The sequence below is a fragment of the Erythrolamprus reginae genome, chromosome 5 (genome assembly GCF_031021105.1).
Source record: "Erythrolamprus reginae isolate rEryReg1 chromosome 5, rEryReg1.hap1, whole genome shotgun sequence".
Taxonomy (NCBI): domain Eukaryota; kingdom Metazoa; phylum Chordata; class Lepidosauria; order Squamata; family Dipsadidae; genus Erythrolamprus; species Erythrolamprus reginae.
Window position 1 is genome coordinate 116,212,757 of NC_091954.1, and position 19,086 is coordinate 116,231,842.

The window sequence follows — 19,086 nt, forward strand, 5'->3', positions numbered from 1 at the left end:
ATCCCCCGTCCTATGACTTTTGACACGGCTTGTCATTCTTGACCGCTTCCTCCAGGAGCTACCACAGCTTCCTCAACTCCAACTCGGCGGAAGCCGTGGCCATGGGCTTGCTCAAGCAGTTTGAAGGGATGCAGCTGCCCGCAGCCTCTGAACTGGAGTGGTTGGTGCCCGAGCATGACGCCCCACAGAAGGTAGGTGGCCCCTGTGGGCAGAGGTTCAGCTGCTCCCCTGGCTAAATTTCACTTGGATTTAAGATGTTTACATTGTATGTTGTAAGCCGCCCCAAGTCCTCAGAGAGGGCTGACATATAAATCCAGAAAGAAAGAAAGAAAGAAAGAAAGAAAGAAAGAAAGAAAGAAAGAAAGAAAGAGGAAAGAAAGAATGATAGATGACAGATAGATAGAGAGAGAGAAAGATAGATAGAAATAGATAGAAAGAGATAGGAAGATAGATAGATAGATAGATAGATAGAGATAAAAAGAAAGATAGATATAGAAAGAAAGAAAGAGAAAGAAAGACAGAGAGAGAAAGAAAGATATATAGATAGAAAGATAGATAAATAGATAAAAAGAGATAGATAGATAGATAGATAGAAAAATAGATAGAAATAGAAAGATAGAAAGAAAGAATGATAGATAGATAGATGATAGTTAGATAGAGAGAGAGGGAGAGAGAGAGAGAAATAGATAATGTTTGCAAGATCCAATCTGGTCACCGGGACCAGAGGTTTGGTCTTCCGAGCGTTTGGATTCGTGCTGGAGCCCATTTTCGGAGAACTCCCCTCTAGAAATATTTTGTGTTGGTTTTCAGGGTCCGATAAAGTTTATTAAAAAGCTTTTTAAGAGGCCTAAGTGGTATAAGAAAAGACGGCTTTCCGCAAAGCTGCTGCTGGTAGGTGCCAAGGGGGAGCATGACGCAAAAAAATGCGTTGGGAGTGCTGGTGTGGCTTGATGTGGAGTGTAGAGCCAGGGCATTGGACATGTAACCAGGGCTGTTTGCAGGGGACCCCAGGAGTTTCCTAAATACAGTGGTAAAGATTGCATCCCTAGGCCAGAATTCCTCACGTAAGAATTCAGGTACAATTGTGTTAAGTGTTAAGGAGTGTGCAGAGTAATCTCTGAGTAGTCAAAGATACACATACACAGAGGAAACGTGGAGGTGGCAGATAGCCAGCTGATAGCACAGAGATACTAGTAATAATTCAGTAATATAATCCAGATACATTCACTATTTACTTTGGCAGATACCATATTTTTTGGAGTTTAAGATGCACCCTTTCCTCCCTTAAAGAGGCTGATAATTTGGGTGTGTCTTATACTCTGAATGTAGCTCCCTCCCCCTACCCCCCCAGCCCTAACTAAATGCTAACAATCTTCTCAGCTCTTACCTTGCAGGCTCTTTCATTGTTACTCTCTGTGAAGAATGTTTTCCAAGTCCTAAGTCTTTGCAGGTTTTTTTTTCATTGCATTAACTTGCTGCAAATAAGTTTCATTCCAGCCCCTAACCAGGTGCTAACGATGTTCCCAGCTCTTACCAGCTTGCAAGCTCTTTCATTGTTACTCTCTGTGAAGAATGTTTTCCAAGTCCTAAATCTTTGCAGGGTTTTTTCCATCGCTCTACTTGCTCCAAATGTTACTTTCCAGGTGCTAATAATGTTCCCAGCTCTTATTGGCTTGCAAGCTCTTTCATTGTTACTCTCTCCAAATAAAGTTTTTTAAAGCACTAACCAGGGGATAAAATAATGTGCTGGCTAAGGACGCTAGCCAGGTGAATACCTGGTAAGCAAATTCTTTTCCCTATTTTCCTCCCCCCCAAACTAAGGTGCATCTTATACTCTGAAAAATACAGCACCTTAGCCAAGAGCAATCGTAGTCATACACAATTACATCAGTCAATATGCAGGTTAGGACAAGTTAGAGCAATGAAAAAAACCCTGCAAAGACTCAGGGCTTGGAAAACATTCTTCGCAAAGAGTAACGATGAAAGAGCCTGCAAGGTCAGAGCTGGGAAGATCGTTAGCACCTAGTTAGGGCTGGAAAAAAAGCTACACTCAGAGTATAAGCTGCACCCAAATTATCAGCCTCTTTTAGGGAGGAAAAAGGTGCGTCTTATATTATGAAAAATGAGCCCGTAGTCAAGCATCCAAATATAAATCACATGCAGCATTGGTCGTTAAATGCGAAAAACAATCCGAAGTCCCTTTTTTAGCGCCATCGTAACTTAGAACGGTCACTAAATGAACTAAGTTGAGGCACGCCTGCGTTTAACATTGAACATAATCAAGTGGTGAAGTTTCTAGCATAGAAACATAGAAGACTGACGGCAGAAAAAGATCTCCTGGTCCATCTCGTCTGCCCTTATACTATTTCCTGCATTTTATCTTAGGATGGATCTATGTTTATCCCAGGCATGTTTAAATTCAGTTACTGTGGATTTATCTACCACGTCTGCTGGAAGTTTGTTCCAAGCCTCTACTACTCTTTCAGTCAAATAATATTTTCTCACGTTGCTTCTGATGTTTCCCCCGACTAACCTTAGATTGTGCCCCCTTGTTCTTGTGTTCACTTTCCCATTAAAAACACTTCCCTCCTGAACCTTATTCAACCCTTGAACATATGTAAATGTTTCGATCATGTCCCCCCTTTTCCTTCTGTCCTCCAGACTATACAGATGGAGTCCATGAAGTCTTTCCTGATACGTTTTATGCTTAAGACCTTCCACCATTTTTGTAGCATGTCTTTTGACCCGTTCAATTTTATCAATTTCAGCAATTTATTAGAATTAGAAAAAAGAATTTTGGATTAGAATATAAAAATCCTTTTTGCTAATTATGATTTTAATTAGATTAATTAGTTAATTAATTAGGTTGATTAGCTTAATTAATTAGATTTGGGGTTAGAAAAAAGAGTTTTAGGTAAGAAACAGCCCTGTTTATATTCCTTGAAAGCCCGAAAGACGGAGCCACAAATTTTGCTTTGTGTGATTTTAAAAAAAAAGGAAGGGGGAATTTCACACTGTGTTGAAAACAACTAACAATGCTAGTGTGGAATCTTAGGTGGTCTCAGCACGTGGCCAGGATCCCTTCTGCCTTCCTGAACGTGGTTTTAACTCAACCTCTTCCCGATTCACTCCTGTATCGGCTTTGCAAATAAGTTGTAGCTGTGAATGGTAGTTTCTGCTCCCTTCCCTAATGATGCTCCTGCCAACAGCCAGCTCAAGAATCCAAAATAATAATAACAGAGTTGGAAGAGACCTTGGAGGTCTTCTAGTCCAACCCCCTACTTGGGCAGGAGACCCTACACCACTTCAGACAAATGGTTATCCAACATCTTCCAGTGTTGGCCACTCCCCTAGCCTATTTAAGGGATGGTGACGAAGGAGCCAATTTGCAGGAAACAACTTTGTTCATCTTCCTTCGTGTCATGACTCTGATCGGCTCTGGTTCTCTCTCTTGGCATTTTTCCTGCAAATTGCTTCTGGGCATTTTGCCAACCACTGTAAGATTGCCATAATCTACAACACTATTGACTCAGCATTGAGTTATTATTTTGTGGACTTGTGCTGGCTGTTAATAAAGTTGAATTAACAGCCGGTGTTCAGAAAAGACCTTTTCACACTGTATTTATTTTTGACAACTACTAAGAAAGCTCATTAGTAGTGCTTAATTAGTAAAGGTAGATTTATACAGACTTTGTGTGTGCTACAGATGGTTATCCAACATCTTCTTAAAAACTTCCAGTATTGGAGCATTCACAACTTCTGGAAGCAAGCTGTTCCACGGATTAATTGTTCTTACTGTCAGGAAATTTCTCCTTAGTTCTAAGTTGCTTCTCTCCTTGTTTAGTTTCCACCCATTGCTTCTTGTTCTACCTTCAGATGTTTTGGAGAATAGGTTGATTCCTTCTTCTTTGGGGCAACCCCTGAGATATTGGGACACTGCTATCATGTCTCCCCTGGTCCTTCTTTTCATTAGACACCCAGTTCGTGCAACAAAAGTAAAACTCCAGTTTCATCCCATTTCCGAAAATCTTACTGTTTATTGAATACACCACGTGGTAAGGTCAAGAGGCCAAACTAACTCTGAGGTTCCCAAACAGCAGTCCATAGAATTAAGGAGGACAGATCATCCTTGGCTTACAACAGTTTGTTTAGTGACTCTTCTGAAGTTACAACGGCACTGAAAAAAATTGTGTCTTAGGACCATTTTTCAAACTTAAGACCGTTATGACATCCCCATGATTACAATTCCGATACTCAAAACAGGAGACCATATCCAATTCTGGACCAAGAGTTGTCCAGTCTCTTCTTGAAAACTTCCAATATTGGAGCATTCACAACTTCTGGTGGCAAGCTGTTCCATTGGTTAATTGTTCTCACTGTTAGGAAATTTGTCCTTAGTTCTAAGTTGCTTCTCTCCTTTTCCATCCATTGTGTTGTGGCCCGCCAGCAGCCCATGTAGCTTGTAGCTGATTCCAGCAGTGCAGAGGCTGATGTGGTGATGCGCCGGTGTCCTGTGCAACTGACACCCGAGTCAGACAATGAGGAGGCTAGCCAGGACTTGGTGCCAGAGGCAGAGATTCAGTCTGGGCCTTCAGAACCTCCAGTAGCTCCCATCAATGATGAGGAAGAAGAGGAGGAGCCTATTCTCAATGCACGGGGCACGCAGAGCTGCCAAAAGGCAGGAAGGGCTCCTCGGGAGGAGGTCTCCTCGGGAGTAAGGCTTGGGGTTAATTGGCCCCAAGCCTACTTAAGGGATGATGACGAAGAAGCCAATTTGCAGGAAACAACTTTGTTAGCCCAGAAAGTAATGCACCACATTTCTTTCTTTCAACAATTATTTATTGAACACAATGAAACTTACACGCAAGAAAGAATGCTACACTCCCTATTTTTCCATGTAATCTCCGTCCCATTCTGTGGCTTTCCTCCAGCGAGACACGAGGGCGTGTATGCCCTGTCGGTACCACTCCTTGTTCAGATCACGAAGCCATTTCTGCCCTGTGCGAATCATCTCTAATAGCCGCATCCTCTGTGGCCAGCGACTAACCGTACTTCTGTCGACTACAGATTCTCCATCAACTGCACACAAACACTTGTGAATGTTCCCAAGTTTCTTTCTCCGCAGTGAGAAATTCAATGACAACACATTGCTTGTAATGTACATCACTTACAGACGCCATTTCGAAACACTGCTGCAGCTACACTATCTGTCTGAAGAAATACAAAATTTACACACGACTCCTGACAATTCAAATAATGTATATCTAAAGTTTCGCATTCGTACCATTACTGTAGGCTGAGGGGGGGGGAAAGTGGTGCATTACTTTCTGGGCGACCCTCGTACTTTGTATTTTGACTGTGATCGGCTCCTGTTCTCCTCTTGGCATTTTTTTTCCTGCAAATTGCTTCTGGGCATTTTGCCAACCAGCGTAAGATTGCTATTTACAAGACTACTGACTCAGCATTGAGTTATTATTTCATGGACTCGTGCTGGCTGTTAATGAAATTAAATTAATGATGGACCATGAGGTCTTTTTCTGCCGTCAAACTTCTATGTTTCTATGTTAACAGCCGGTGTTCAGAAAAGATTGTTTTAACACTGTATTTGTGTTTGACGACTACTAAGAAAGCTCATTAAAAAAGGACCACCACAAAACGAAATATTGCTGGCGTTCCCAGTGCACATTGAATTTGCTTCCTTTTTACAGCTGTTGCCGATTCCCGATTCCATACCCATCTCTCCGGACGACGGAGAACATGCCGACATTTACAAGCTCCGCATCCGAGTGCGGGGGAACTTGGAGTGGGCCCCTCCACGCCCGCAGATCATCTTCAATATCCACCCAGCACCAACGTAAGGAGAGCTGCTTTCGGTTTGGGATGGTGTGTGTGTGTATGTGCGTGTGTGTGTGTGAGAGAGAGAGAGAGAGCAAGTGGAGAAAAAAGTGGGAAGGGATTTCTAGGGAATGAAGAATTGAAGCAATATAAAAAGTTGTGTTATCTCGTACCCACCGCATTCTCCTAGTATTTCTAATTTGATTTTGATTTGATTTTATTGGATTTGTATGCCGCCCCTCTCCGTAGACTCGGGGCGGCTAACAACAGTAGTAAACAGCATATGACAATCCAATATAAACAGTTAAAAACCCTTATTGTAAAACCAAACATACATACAGACATACCATGCATAAAATTGTAAAGGCCCAGGGGGAAAGGGTATCTCAATTCCCCCATGCCTGGCGGCAGAAGTGGGTTTCAAGAAGCTTATGAAGGGCAAGGAGGGTGGGAGCAATTCTAATCTCTGGGGGAGTTGGTTCCAGAGGGTCGGGGCCACCACAGAGAAGGCTTTTCCCCTGGGTCCCGCCAAGCGACATTGTTTAGTTGACGGGACCCAGAGAAGGCCAACTCTGTGGGACCTAACTGGTCAGTGGGATTCGTGCAGCAGAAGGCGGTCCCTGAGATAGTCTGGTCCGGTGCCATGAAGGGCTTTATAGGTCATAACCAACACTTTGAATTGTGACCGGAAACTGATCGGCAACCAATGCAGACTGCGGAGTGTTGGTGTGACATGGGCATATTTGGGAAAGCCCATGATTGCTCTCGCAGCTGCATTCTGCACCACCTGAAGTTTCCGAACACTTTTCAAAGGTAGCCCCATGTACAGAGCGTTACAGTAGTCAAGCCTCGAGGTGATGAGGGCATGAGTGACTGTGAGCAGTGAGTCCCGGTCTAATGAAACCTGGAATAGCTAAAATAGTGGATCTTAACATTTCCTCTTTCTGTACACTAGATAGGATAGAATAGAATACAATTCTTTATTGGCCAAGTGTGATTGGACACACAAGGAATTTGTCTTTGGTGCAGATGCTCTCAGTGTACATAAAAGAAAAGAGACATTTGTCAAGAATCGTGAGGTACAACACTTAATGATTGTCGTAGGGGGTTAAATAAATGATGAGGAAACACTATTAATAAAAATCTTAAGGATGCGAGCAACACGTTATTGCAAGCAATTGTTTTTTCTTACAGTCATACAATGGGAGGAAGTGAGTGATAGGAATGATGAGAAAAAACTAGTAGTAATAGTAGTGCAAACTTAATAAATAGTTTGACAGTGTTGAGGGAATTATTTGTCTAGCTGAATGATGGCGTTCGGGAAAAAACTGTTCTTGTATCTAGTTGTCTTGGTGTGCAGGGCTCGGTAGTGACATTTCGAGGGTCGGAGTTGAAACAGTTTGTATCCAGGATGCGAGGGGTCAATAAATATTTCCACGTCCCTCTTTTTTACTCGTGCAGTCTACAGGTCCTCAATGGAAGGCAGGTTGGCAGCCATTGTTTTTTCTGCAGTTCTGATGATCCTCTGAAGTCCGTGTCGGTCTTGTTGGGTTGCAGAACCGAACCAGACAGTTATAGAGGTGCAGATGACGGACTCAATGATTCCTCTGTAGAATTAGATCAGCAGCTCCTTGGGCAGTTTGAGCTTCCTGAGTTGGCGCAGAAAGAACAGTCTTTGTTGTGCTTTTTGATGACTATAAGTAGAGCAGTGTTTCCCAACCTTGGCAACTTGAAGATATCTGGACTTCAACTCCCAGAATTCCCCAGCCAGCATTTGCTGGCTGGGGAATTCTGGGAGTTGAAGTCCAAATATCTTCAAGTTGCCAAGGTTGGGAAACACTGAAGTAGAGAGATCAAGAGAGGAATCCGCCTAGAATCCCTACGTAGTCACAAGGATTGACTTCGGATCAGTCACTTTGCGATTGCTCAAAGTTAAAACCTACCTGAAAGGTGTCAGGTGCGAAAGACCAGGTCCAATGTGAAGGTTCAGTTAAAGTGATTCATTGCTGAACAGCCTGCATGGAGGGATCTTCTCAGCTAACAGTTAGATTCTGCTTGGAGTTGGATAAGGAGCCATGAAATTCAATTTGGAATTTGGATTTAAATATGCTTGTGGGATTCTAGGCCGATTCCTCTCTTTTCTCCACCCTCGGGGAAGTTGACTGAGTCTGTTTTTGTCCATGTAGGGAATCTAGGCCGATTCCTCTCTTGACTCCACTCTCAGGAATGTTGACTGTTTTGTGGCTACATAGAAATTCTAGGCTGATTCCTCTCTTGATTCCACTCTCAGGGAAGTTGACTGAGTCTGTTTGTGGCTACGTAGGGATTCTCGTCCAATTCCTCTCTTGACTCCACCCTCAGGTTTTGTCAGTCCTTTTCCTACACATCTCCATTCTCTATTTTTTTATTTTTTTATTTTTATTTATTGTTAGAGTTGAAAGGGACCATGCAGGTCATCAAGTCCAACCCCCTGCCTGAGCAGGAATCCTAAAGCACCCCAGCCAAGTGGCAGTCCAATCTCCTCTTGAAAGTGTCCAGAGTTGGGGAGTTCACAACCTCCGCAGGCAGGTTGTTCCACTGGTTGATCACTCTGACCGTCAGGAAGTTCTTCCTTACTTCTAGATTGAATCTCTCCTTGGTCAGTTTCCAGCCGTTGTTCCTCGTCCGGCCCTCTGGTGCTCTGGAGAATAGAGCGACCCTTTCCTCGCTGTGGCAACCCCTCATATACCTGTATATAGCTATCATGTCCCCTCTGGCCCTCCTTTTCTTTAGGCTATCCATGCCCAGTTCCCGCAATCTCCCTCTCCCTCTCATCAGGCATGAAAGAATAGGTCCACATGGAAAATTTTAATTAAATTGATTTATTGCTAAATGCCTGTGCACAATCTTCTCAACTAATAGTCAGTACCTACTAGAGTTAGTTAAGGGTCAACCGTACTCAAGTAGGGGGAGGAGGCTGGATTTATTTCGCCCCTTCCAGGCTGAGAAGTGAGTTGGGGGACGTGAGCTTTTTTTCTCTCTATTAACCATCCTGCGTGTCTGTTTCCGAAGGAGGAAGGCAGCCGTGGCCAAGCAGAACTACCGCTGTGCCGGATGTGGGATCAGGACAGATTTTGGTGAGTCCTTGACTTGTTCTGAAGGCCCAAAGTTGGCCTAGACCAGGGGCATCAAACTCCATTTCATTGAGGGCTGCGTCAGGGTTGTGTTTGACCTGTGGGGGAGGGGCATGCATGGCCAGGGGCGTGGCCACTCACCACCATTCTGTTGGGGACACCTGTGCTGGCCAAGTGTTAAGGAAGGACTTTGCTCAGACTGTCATAACCTACCTTCCTTCCTTCCTTCCTTCCTTCCTTCCCTCCCTCCCTCCCTCCCTCCCTCCTTCCTTCCTTCCTCTTCTTCCCATCTTCTTCCTTTCTTTCTCTCTCCTTCCCATTTCCTTCCTTCCTCTCTCTCTTCTTGCTTCCTTCCCTCCCTCCCTCCTTCCTTCCTTCCTCCCATCTTTCCTTCCTTTCTCTCCTTCCCATCTCCTTCCTTTCTTTCTTTCTCTCTCCTTCCCATTTCCTTCCTTCCTCTCTCTCTCCTTCCTTCCTTCCTTCTCCTTCCTCTCTCCTTCCCATCTCCTTCCTTCCTTCCTTCTCCTTCCTCTCTCCTTCCCATCTCCTTCCTTCCTTCCTTCCTCTCTATCTCCCTCCTTCCTTCCTTCCTTCCTTCCTTCTTTTTCCTCCCCTCTTCCTTCTCCCTCCCTCCTTCCTTCCCACCTTCCCTTCTTTTTCTTCGTCTTTCCCTTTCTCCTTTCCTGTCCCTACTTGCACACTCACAGATGCAAAAGGGGAAGAAACAATTCTCCTTCCGTTTTGTATTTAGTTTGTCTTGCTAGCCCTCTGCCAGCAAAAACAGAGTGCCCGCTCCCCCCTGGGGACCCATTTTCAGCCACGGTAGCCTCTTACAACCCCTCTTGCCAGCGAAAATGGAACGTGCTCCATCTGCAGGTGGCTGCTCTCTTAAATTCCTTTTCTCTCTCTCCCTTCGTCCGTCGGGGTCGACAGATTACATCAAGCGGATGCGCTACTGCGAGTACCTGGGCAAATACTTCTGCCAGTGCTGCCACGAGAATGCCCAGATGGTCATTCCCAGCCGCATCCTTCGCCGGTGGGACTTCGGAAAATACTACGTCAGCAATTTCTCCAAGGACCTACTGAACAAGATCTGGAACGATCCCCTCTTCAACATGCAGGACGTCAACTCGGACCTCTACCGTAAAGTCAAGGCTCTCAACCAAGTTAGGGTAAGCAGCCACCTGGGCCTCGGAGTCAGCATAAGAGCATCGCCAAATAAGAGGGGACCAGGCTTTCTGAGACATGCCAGGGAAAGGGGTTTTGGTGGACAGCTCAATGAAGATGTCAACCCAGTGCGCAGCAGAGGTTAAAAAAACCAAATGTTTGGCATGATTAGGAAAGGAATTGAAAATAGGTCGGTAAGTGTTGTTTTGCCTCTGTACAAATCAATGGTGAGACCACACTTGGAGTGCTGTGTACAGTTCTGGTCACCGCACCTCAAGAAGGATAGAATGGAACTGGAAAAGGTGCAAAAAAGGGTAACAAGAATTATCAAGGAAATGGAGCCCCTCCCTTGTGAAACCAGGTTGCAACGCCTTGGTCTCTTCCGCCTTGAAAGACGGCGTTTAAGGGGGGACTTGATTGAAGTGTATAAAATCATGCATGGGATAGAAAAGGTGGATGGAGAAAAATTATTTCCTCTATCACACAATACTAGGACGAGGGGCCCCTCCCTAAAGGTCATAGGTAAGAAAGCGAGGACAAATCAAGGGAAATATTTCTCCACCCAGAGGGTCCTTGGTTGATGGAATTCCCTTCCAGAAGAGGTCGTGACAGCTGTCATCTTGGAGAGCTTCAAGGCAGGATGAGACAGATTCATGGATGCCAAGTGTATCCATGGTTATTGAAACGGATGTCCAAGTGCAGCCTCTCTGTTGGTTGAGGCAGGGAGTATTCCCTTGAGTCCCATTTGTTGGGGGTCAGGGGAAAGGGAGGGTCTTGCCTTCTCTTTCTGCTCAAGATCCCCATGGACAATTGGTGGGCCAGAATGATGGACTCGATGGTCTTTGGCCCGATTCAGCATGGCTCTTGTTATGTTCTTACAACAGAGTCGGAAAGGACCTTGGAGGTCCTCTAATCCAGTGTTTCCCAACCTTGGCAACTTGAAGATATCTGGACTTCAACTCCCAGAATCCGCTGGCTGGGGAAGTTAAAGTCCAAATATCTTCAAGTTGCCAAGGCTGGGAAACACTGCTCTAATCCAACCCCCTGCTCAGGCAAGAGACCCTAAACCATTCCGGACCAATAACTGTCCAATCTTTTCTTAAAAACCGCCAGTGATGGAGCACCCACCCCATCTGGTGGCAAGCTGTTCCGTTGGTAAATTTTTCTCACTGCCAGGAAATGCCTCCTTACTTCTAGGTTGCTTCTCTCCTTGGTTAGTTTTCATCCATTGTCTCTTCTTAGGTTCTTTGGAGGATAGGTTGTGCGGTTTTTTGCACTCGAACGTCCGGTTTGTCCGTTGGGTGATTTTTTTTTTTTTGCCTCCGGGTCTTCAGGGAAGTTTCTTCTGAAGCATCCGAGGGGTGAAACAGGCTGTCCCAAGACTGAAAGTCAACTGGTCAGGCTGCACATACGTGTGCAAAGTCTTGTGTGCCCTTAATATGGCTCCACGTGCCGCCCGTGGCCATAGATTCGCCATTCAAAGTGTTGGTGATGACCTATAAAGCCCTACATGGCATCGGACCAGATTACTTATGGGACTGCCTTCTGCCGCACGAATCCCAGCGGCCGATTAGGTCCCACAGAGTTGGCCTTCTCTGGGTCCCGTCGACCAGACAATGTCGTCTCGCAAGACCTAGGGGAAGAGCCTTCTTTGTGGCAGCACCGGCCCCCTAGAATCAACTCCCCCTGGAGATTCACACTGTCCCCACCCTCCTCACCTTCCCCAGGACCCTTAAGACCCATCTATGTCGCCACGCATGAGGCAACTAGATCATGCCCCCTTCTCTGACCGTTAAATGTTATGCATGGATGTGATTGAGTAAATTGATTGCTTTTTAACATAATGGGATTTTTAGCTTACTGTTTTAACTATTAGATTTGTATACATATTGTTTTGTATTGCATGTTGTGAGCCGCTCCGTGTCCTCGGAGAGGGGCGGCACACAAGTCTAATAAATAATAATAATAGTAATAATAATAACAATAATAGTAATAGTAATAATAATCATCATCATCACGGTGATAGGGTTTCCAGCTTGTGCAGAGGGTTGGACTAGAAGACCTCCAAGGTCCCTTCCACCTCTTGTTACCCGTAATTCATGTCTTCTCGGTCTCTTCCAGCTTTTAAGAATCCAGCTGTACCACATGAAGAACATGTTCAAGACGTGTCGCCTAGCGAAAGGGTAAGGATTCCAGAAAAGGTTTTTGGAGAGCCCCATCATGATCGCTACGCGAGAGCAAGTTATGAGCAGCAAGGAGTTGATGCCACAAGAGATGGCCCAGTGGACTGTGTTAAGTGTTAAGGAATGTCCAGAGTAGCCCTTAAGATACCAAGGATGCACAGAGGAAACTGGAAGTGGCCACCCACAAGAAGGGCAGTAGAGAAGAAGCTGGTAACTACAGGCCAGTTAGCTTGACATCAGTTATAGTTAAAATGATGGAGACTCTACTCAAAAAGGTACAGTGAACAGGTGAACAGTGCAGTCAGGCAGTAGGGAAAGCAAGTAGAATGCTTGGCTCCATAGAGGTATAACAAGCAGCAAAGTGTTGGTTATGCCCTATAAAGCCTTTCATGGCACCGGACCAGGTTATCTCTGAGACCGCCTTCTGCTGCACGAATCCCAGGGACCAATTAGGTCCCACAGAGTGGGCCTTCTCCGGGTCCTGTCAACTAAACAATGTCGTTTGGTGGGACCCAGGGGAAGAGCCTTCTCTGTGGCGGCCCCAACCTTCTGGAACCAACTCCCCCCAGAGATTAGTTTAGTTTAGTTTAGTTTAATCAGATTTGTATGCCGCCCCTCTCCGCAGACTCGGGGCGGCTCATAGCAATAGCAATACAATGTAATAGCCCCCACCCTCCTTGCCTTTCGTAAGCTCCTTAAAACCCAACTCTGTCGTCAGGCAGGGGGGAACTGAGATATTTTTTCCCCCTAGGCTTCTACAATTTATGCATGGTATGTTTGTATGTAGGATTGGTTTTTATAACAAGGGTTTTTAGCTGTTTTACTATTGGATTGTCACATGCTGTTTTTACCACTGTTGTTAGCCGCCCTGAGTCCACGGAGAGGGGCGGCATACAAATCCAATAAATACAAAATACAAATACAAGGGGGCACAATCTAAGGTTAGATGGGGGAAAGATCAGAAGCAACATGAGAAAATATTACTTTACTGAAAGAGCAGTAGATGCTTGGAACAAACTCCCAGCAGACGTGGTTGGTAAATCCACAGGAACTGAATTGAAACATGCCTGGAATAAACCTAGATCCATCCTAAGATAAAATACAGGAAATAGTATAAAGGCAGACTAGATGGACCAGGATCTGCCGTCAGTCTAGGTAGCAGATATTCAGCCCAGAGATATTAGTAATAATTCAATACAATTCATACACATTAAATGTATAAATATTATTTTCTTTGGCAAATAGCTTAGTCAAGAACAATCCTAGTCAGACCCTATTTAGATATTGCCCCCCCAGCAATATCTAAAAATGAAATGGTAGGATGTAAGTCACCCTTCATGGCACCGGACCAGATTACCCCAGGGACCGCCTTCTGCTGCACGAATCCCAGCGACCAGTTAGGTCCCACAGAGTGGGTCTTCTCTGGTTCCCGTCATCCAAACAATGTCGCTTGACGGGACCCAGAGGAAGAGCCTTCTCTGTGGTGGCCCCGGCCCTCTGAAACCAACTCCCCCCAGAGATTAGAGTTGCCCCCACCCTCCTTGCCTTTCGTAAGCTTCTTAAAACCCACCTCTGCTGCCAGGCAAGGGGGTATTGAGATATTCTTTCCCCCTAGGCCTTTACAATTTTATGCATGGTATGTCTGTATGTATGATTGGTTTTTATATAATGGGTTTTTAACTGTCTTTAGTATTGGATTTTGTTATATACTGTTTTATTGCTGTTGTTAGCCGCCCCGAGTCTGCGGAGAGGGACGGCATACAAATCAATCAATCAATCAATCAATCAATCAATCAATCAAATATATATATACAAGGCAGAAGCTGCCAGATCGAATCCCAGTAAGGAAGGGTGTGGCTAGCTGATGAGGACAGAATAAGGCCGAAATGGTACCATCCTAGTCTCCCTTAATTTTAAAATTTCAGCTAAAAACATTTGAGAGAGAGATATAGATAGATAGATAGATAGATAGATAGATAGATAGATAGATAGATAGATAGATATTTTTTTTTACAACATATTTACAACAGCACGAAGCTCAAAACTTCAGCCTGATGATGGTGAATGTGATTTTAAAGTCAGGTTAGTCTTGTACAATCAAATATGTGGCGTTTGGTCTCGAGAAGGACGGGCATGGCCGTGCCGTTGCTGAACCCATGGCTGCTATTTCCCTCCCACCCCTCTCCCCCACCCCAGACTTCTGGATGCCTTTGACGCAGTGCCGGGCCACCTGACGGAAGACCTCCACCTCTATTCCTTAAACGACCTCGGCGCCATCAAGAAGGGAGAACTTGTTCCCCGCTTGACCGAACTCCTCCGGGTGGGAGAGGCGCACGTTGAGAAATGCATGGTGAGTGGGTTTTAATTCAACCTCGTTGCTGGTTCGCTTTCCTCCTGCACCGCGGGGCAAAGTGCACTGGCGCGTTTGCACAGTACAAAAAGAATCTGAAGAAATCCCTCCCCCAAAGCTAAAAACAAAATGGTGTAACACACGCGCAATGTCAGGAACTTGGCTTGTGCGTATGGGCAAAAGGAAAAAAAACCTGGGAAAATATTATTTAAAAAAATTAAAACAGCAATAGCATTTAGACTGCTATACTGCTTCCTGGTTCTTATACAGCCCTTTCTAAGCATGTTAATGACTCAGCCTCTTGCCCCCAACAATCTTGGTCCTCATTTGACACACCCCCTCCCCCCCCCCCCCCCAGGAATGATTGAACGCTGAGTCAACCTGGAGCTTTGAACTGCTGAACAGTAGGCAGTAGGGAAAGCAAGTATGATGCTTGGCTGCATAGCTAGAGGTATAACAAGCAGGAAGAGGGAGATTGTGATCCCGCTGTATAGAGCGCTGGTGAGACCACATTTGGAATAATACTGTGTCCAGTTCTGGAGACCTCACCTACAAACGGATATTGACAAAATTGAAGGGTCCAAAGACGGGCTACAAGAATGGTGGAAGGTCTCAAGCATAAAACGTATCAGGAAAGACTTCATGAACTCCATCTGTAGAGTCTGGAGGACAGAAGGAAAAGGGGGGACATGATCGAAACATTTAAATAGGTTAAAGGCTTAAATGAGGTTCAGGAGGGAAGTGTTTTTAATAGGAAAGTGAACACAAGAACAAGGGGACACAATCTGAGGTTACTTGGGGGAAAGATCCAAAGCAACATGGGAAAATATTATTTTACTGAAAGAGTAGTAGATGCTTGGAACAAACTTCCAGCAGACGTGGTTGGTAGAGCCACAGGAACTGAATGTAAACATGCCTGGAATAAACATAGATCCATCCTAAGATAAAATACAGAAAATAGTATAAGGGCAGACTAGATGGACCATGGGGTCTTTTTCTGCCGTCAATCTTCTAGGTTTCTATGTTTCTAACTGGCCATCTATGTCCCCAGGGTGACCTTGATGGAGACATTCTCAGTGTTTCATCCCCCCACCCTTCTTCCCTCCTCCTGGTTCATTGGCCAATTGAGCCGCGTTAAAATTTTGAACGGAGCAAAGCTGTTCAATCTTGACCGTCCACGTTTGTTTTGTTTTTCTAATCTTCTCGCCCAGCTGTGCCAAGCGAAGGGCTTCATCTGCGAGTTCTGCCAGAATGAGGACGACGTCCTGTTCCCCTTCGAGCTGAACAAGTGCAGGACGTGCGAAGGTGAGCCCTCAAAACGGGAGAGCTCGTTTCCTAACAACGTTCACATTTAAATTTAAGTTTGTTTGGGGGCTGGAGAAAGACCCACACATCTATTGCGAGTGGTCCACGTCCAGCTCAGGTGGTCATGGATTTTGAGGACCAGGAGAAGGAGGAGTCCTGGCATCGCAGGCCAGTGTTCTTGCCATCCGAGTCTGAGAGTGAGAGTGAAGGGGAATTGGTGACTGGGGAACCACCAGAGACTGTAGCACCCTCAGTAATAGGATATAGAGTAAAGTATGTGTTTTTAATAGGAAAGTGAGCACAAGAACAAGGGGGCACAATCTGAACTTAGTTGGGGGAAAGATCAGAAGCAACGGGAGAAAATCTTATTTGATTGAAAGGGTAGTAGATGCTTGGAACAAACTTCCAGCAGACGTGGTTGGTCAATCCACAGGAACTGAATTTAAACATGCCTGGGATAAACATAGATCCATCCTAAGATAAAATACAGGAAATAGTATAAGGGTAGACTAGATGGACCAGGAGGTCTTTTTCTGCCGTCAGTCTTCTATGTTTCTATGTTTCTAAAGTAGAGTAGAATAGAATTCTTTAAAAAAAAAAAATTTAATTGATTTTTATAAAAAAATAATAGTAAAACAAATACACACAACACGAAAACAGTGCACAGTGAATAGAATAGATTAGAACAGAACTGAATAGAATTCTTTATTGGCCAAGTGTGTTTGGACACACAAGGAATTTGTCTTTGGTGCAGATGCTCTCAGTGGACATAAAAGAAAATATACATTTGTCTAGAATCATGTGATACAGCACTTAATTATTGTCATAGGGGTCAAATAAGCAGTGAAAAAACAATATTAACAAAAATCTTAGGATACAAGCAACAAGTCACAGTCATACAGTCCTAAGTGGGAGGAAAAGGATGATATGAATGATGGGGAAAACTAGTAGAAATAGAAGTGCAGACTTAGTAAAAAGTCTGACAGTGTTGAGGGAATTATTTGTTTAGTAGAGTGATGGCGTTCGGAAAAAAACTGTTCTTGTGTCTAGTTGTCTTGGTGTGCAGTGCTTTGTAGCGACGTTTTGAGGGTGGGAGTTGAAGCAGTTTGTGTCCAGGATGCGAGGGGTCAGTCAATATTTTCCCCACCCTCTTTTTGACTCGTGCAGTCTACAGGTCCTCAATGGGAGGCAGGTTGGCAGCTGTTGTTTTTTCTGCAGTTCTGATTCTCCTCTGAAGTCCGTGTTGGTCTTGTTGGGTTGCAGAACAAAACCAGACAGTTATAGAGGTGCAGATTTCACCGTCTCCAGGCATTGAATTATGCGTGTGGGCACTCTTGCACATGTGATAGCACATGTACACACACTTTGGGCACCCAAGGAAAAACAGCTTCGCCATCACTGTCTTAGGAAATGCGGATTGTTTGAGACAGAGGCCCTCCGTGCCTTCAACTTCTCCTAACTCCCCTCTTTTTTTCCCCACCCCACCCTGCAGAGTGCCGAGCCTGCTACCATAAGGGCTGCTTCCGGTCGGGACCCTGCCCCAAATGCGCCCGTTTGCAAGCACGGCGGGAGCTCCTGGCCAAACAGTCTCTGGAAGCCGATCTCTCCGACTACGAGCCGGAGGAGGAAGACACGGTAGGAGCCGCCACGTGACAGCCGAGAAGCCGCAGGTCACCGTACCTCCTGCGCCGCCTCCGACGACCGGACTGACCAGTGACGAAGCGACGGGCGCTCTTCCCACGCTTCAAAACCCAAGCAACGGAAGGCCTTCAACGGCTTTGGCCCGCGGGAGTGAAATTTCTCTCCGCCGGAGCAAAGAGGTTAGGCTCCAGTGACCGACTCGGATGCCCAACGAAGATAAATTTTCCTTTCTACGGAAAGGCAGAGGAGGTAGTTCGATGCCTGTCCTACAAGGACTTTACTCCATCCACGGGGGGAGAAGCCAAGGATGGGCTTCCCGGAGGCTTCGACTTCCCCGACCGGATCCGTCCACGCTCGTCAAAGGAGAAATCAACCTTCTTGCCTTGTTTGATTTACCGTATCGGTTGCTGTGTGCCGGATAAGGCCCTTAATTGTTATTATTATTGTTTTTGTCTTTTTAATTTGTCTTTGGACAACCTCGCTTCAAATTCTCTTTATTTTTCTTTGCTGAACCTCACACCCTGTTTCCTCAGGAAGCCAGAAAAGGGAGCAAAAAAGTATTAAAAATTTATCTTTTTAAATCTCGAGAAAATGTTAGTGGGGAAACAGGAGAACGGCAAAATGTTAGTGGGGAAACAGGAGAACGGCACACATTTATGGGGGCGGTGATCAGGTGGGGGTTCCAACATACCATCATTACCACTGCTGATGCGCGCACAGTTCTGGTTGACTGGCAGGCACGCGCATCGGAGCAAGATTTGGCTTCTGCGCATGCGCAGGCATCAAATCTCGCGAGAAAATGTGTAGGCACGTGAGATTTTGGCAATTTTAAAGCAAAAAAAAAGACCAAAAATCGCTGAAATCTTGCACGCGGGTCCTCTCGCAAGATTTTGCTTCCTGGGCATGCTCAGAAGCAAAATCTCACCAGGACGCGCATACCCGACTGCGCACACATAACAATTTTCACTACCAGTGCGCAGAGTGGCCCTGTACCAGTAAGGAACCTATTACTGGCAGTGATGCAAGGGAGAAGCTGAGAGGACCAAAGCCCCTTCTCGATTCCTTAAAAGGATCCGTGCGCGAGAACGCACACATGCCAACTCACACTTTTCTCCCTGTCCATCTGAAAGGTCTCTCTGGTAAGAGAAATAATGTCGGTCAGCTTGCAAATTGGACAATGTTCCAGCAAGAGGGAAAATTGGTGTTTTTGTCCCCACTAGCTGGAAACCCTCTTTGTAATGGCCCCATTCCTTCAGCTGTTTCTGTCTCCAGCCCTTCTAAGCCATTGTGGCCCCTGGATCAGAGTTATTTATTATTTATTTATTAAATTTGTATGCCGCCCCTCTCCGTAGACTCGGGGCGGCTCACAGCAGTGATAGAAACAATGTACAATACAAATCTAATAATACGAAGTTAAAAACCCATAATTTAAAAAACATGCACACAACACACCATACAGAAATTATATAGGCCTGGGTAATATATTTCCATT

At 45.2% G+C, this 19,086-nt stretch overlaps 1 protein-coding gene across 1 annotated transcript in view; it reads left to right on the plus strand.

Moving 5' to 3' along the window:
* Positions 1–18,175, plus strand: part of RUBCN (rubicon autophagy regulator) — a 58,402-nt gene extending 40,227 nt beyond the window's left edge. Inside the window, exons 14-21 of the mRNA XM_070753818.1 lie at positions 56–191; positions 5,709–5,854; positions 8,887–8,951; positions 9,882–10,120; positions 12,237–12,298; positions 14,495–14,648; positions 15,860–15,953; positions 17,446–18,175. Of these exons, the coding sequence (XP_070609919.1) occupies positions 56–191; positions 5,709–5,854; positions 8,887–8,951; positions 9,882–10,120; positions 12,237–12,298; positions 14,495–14,648; positions 15,860–15,953; positions 17,446–17,606 (1,057 nt within the window). The 3' untranslated portion in view covers positions 17,607–18,175. The remainder of the gene's footprint in view (positions 1–55; positions 192–5,708; positions 5,855–8,886; positions 8,952–9,881; positions 10,121–12,236; positions 12,299–14,494; positions 14,649–15,859; positions 15,954–17,445) is intronic.
* Positions 18,176–19,086: the final 911 nt, after the last annotated feature.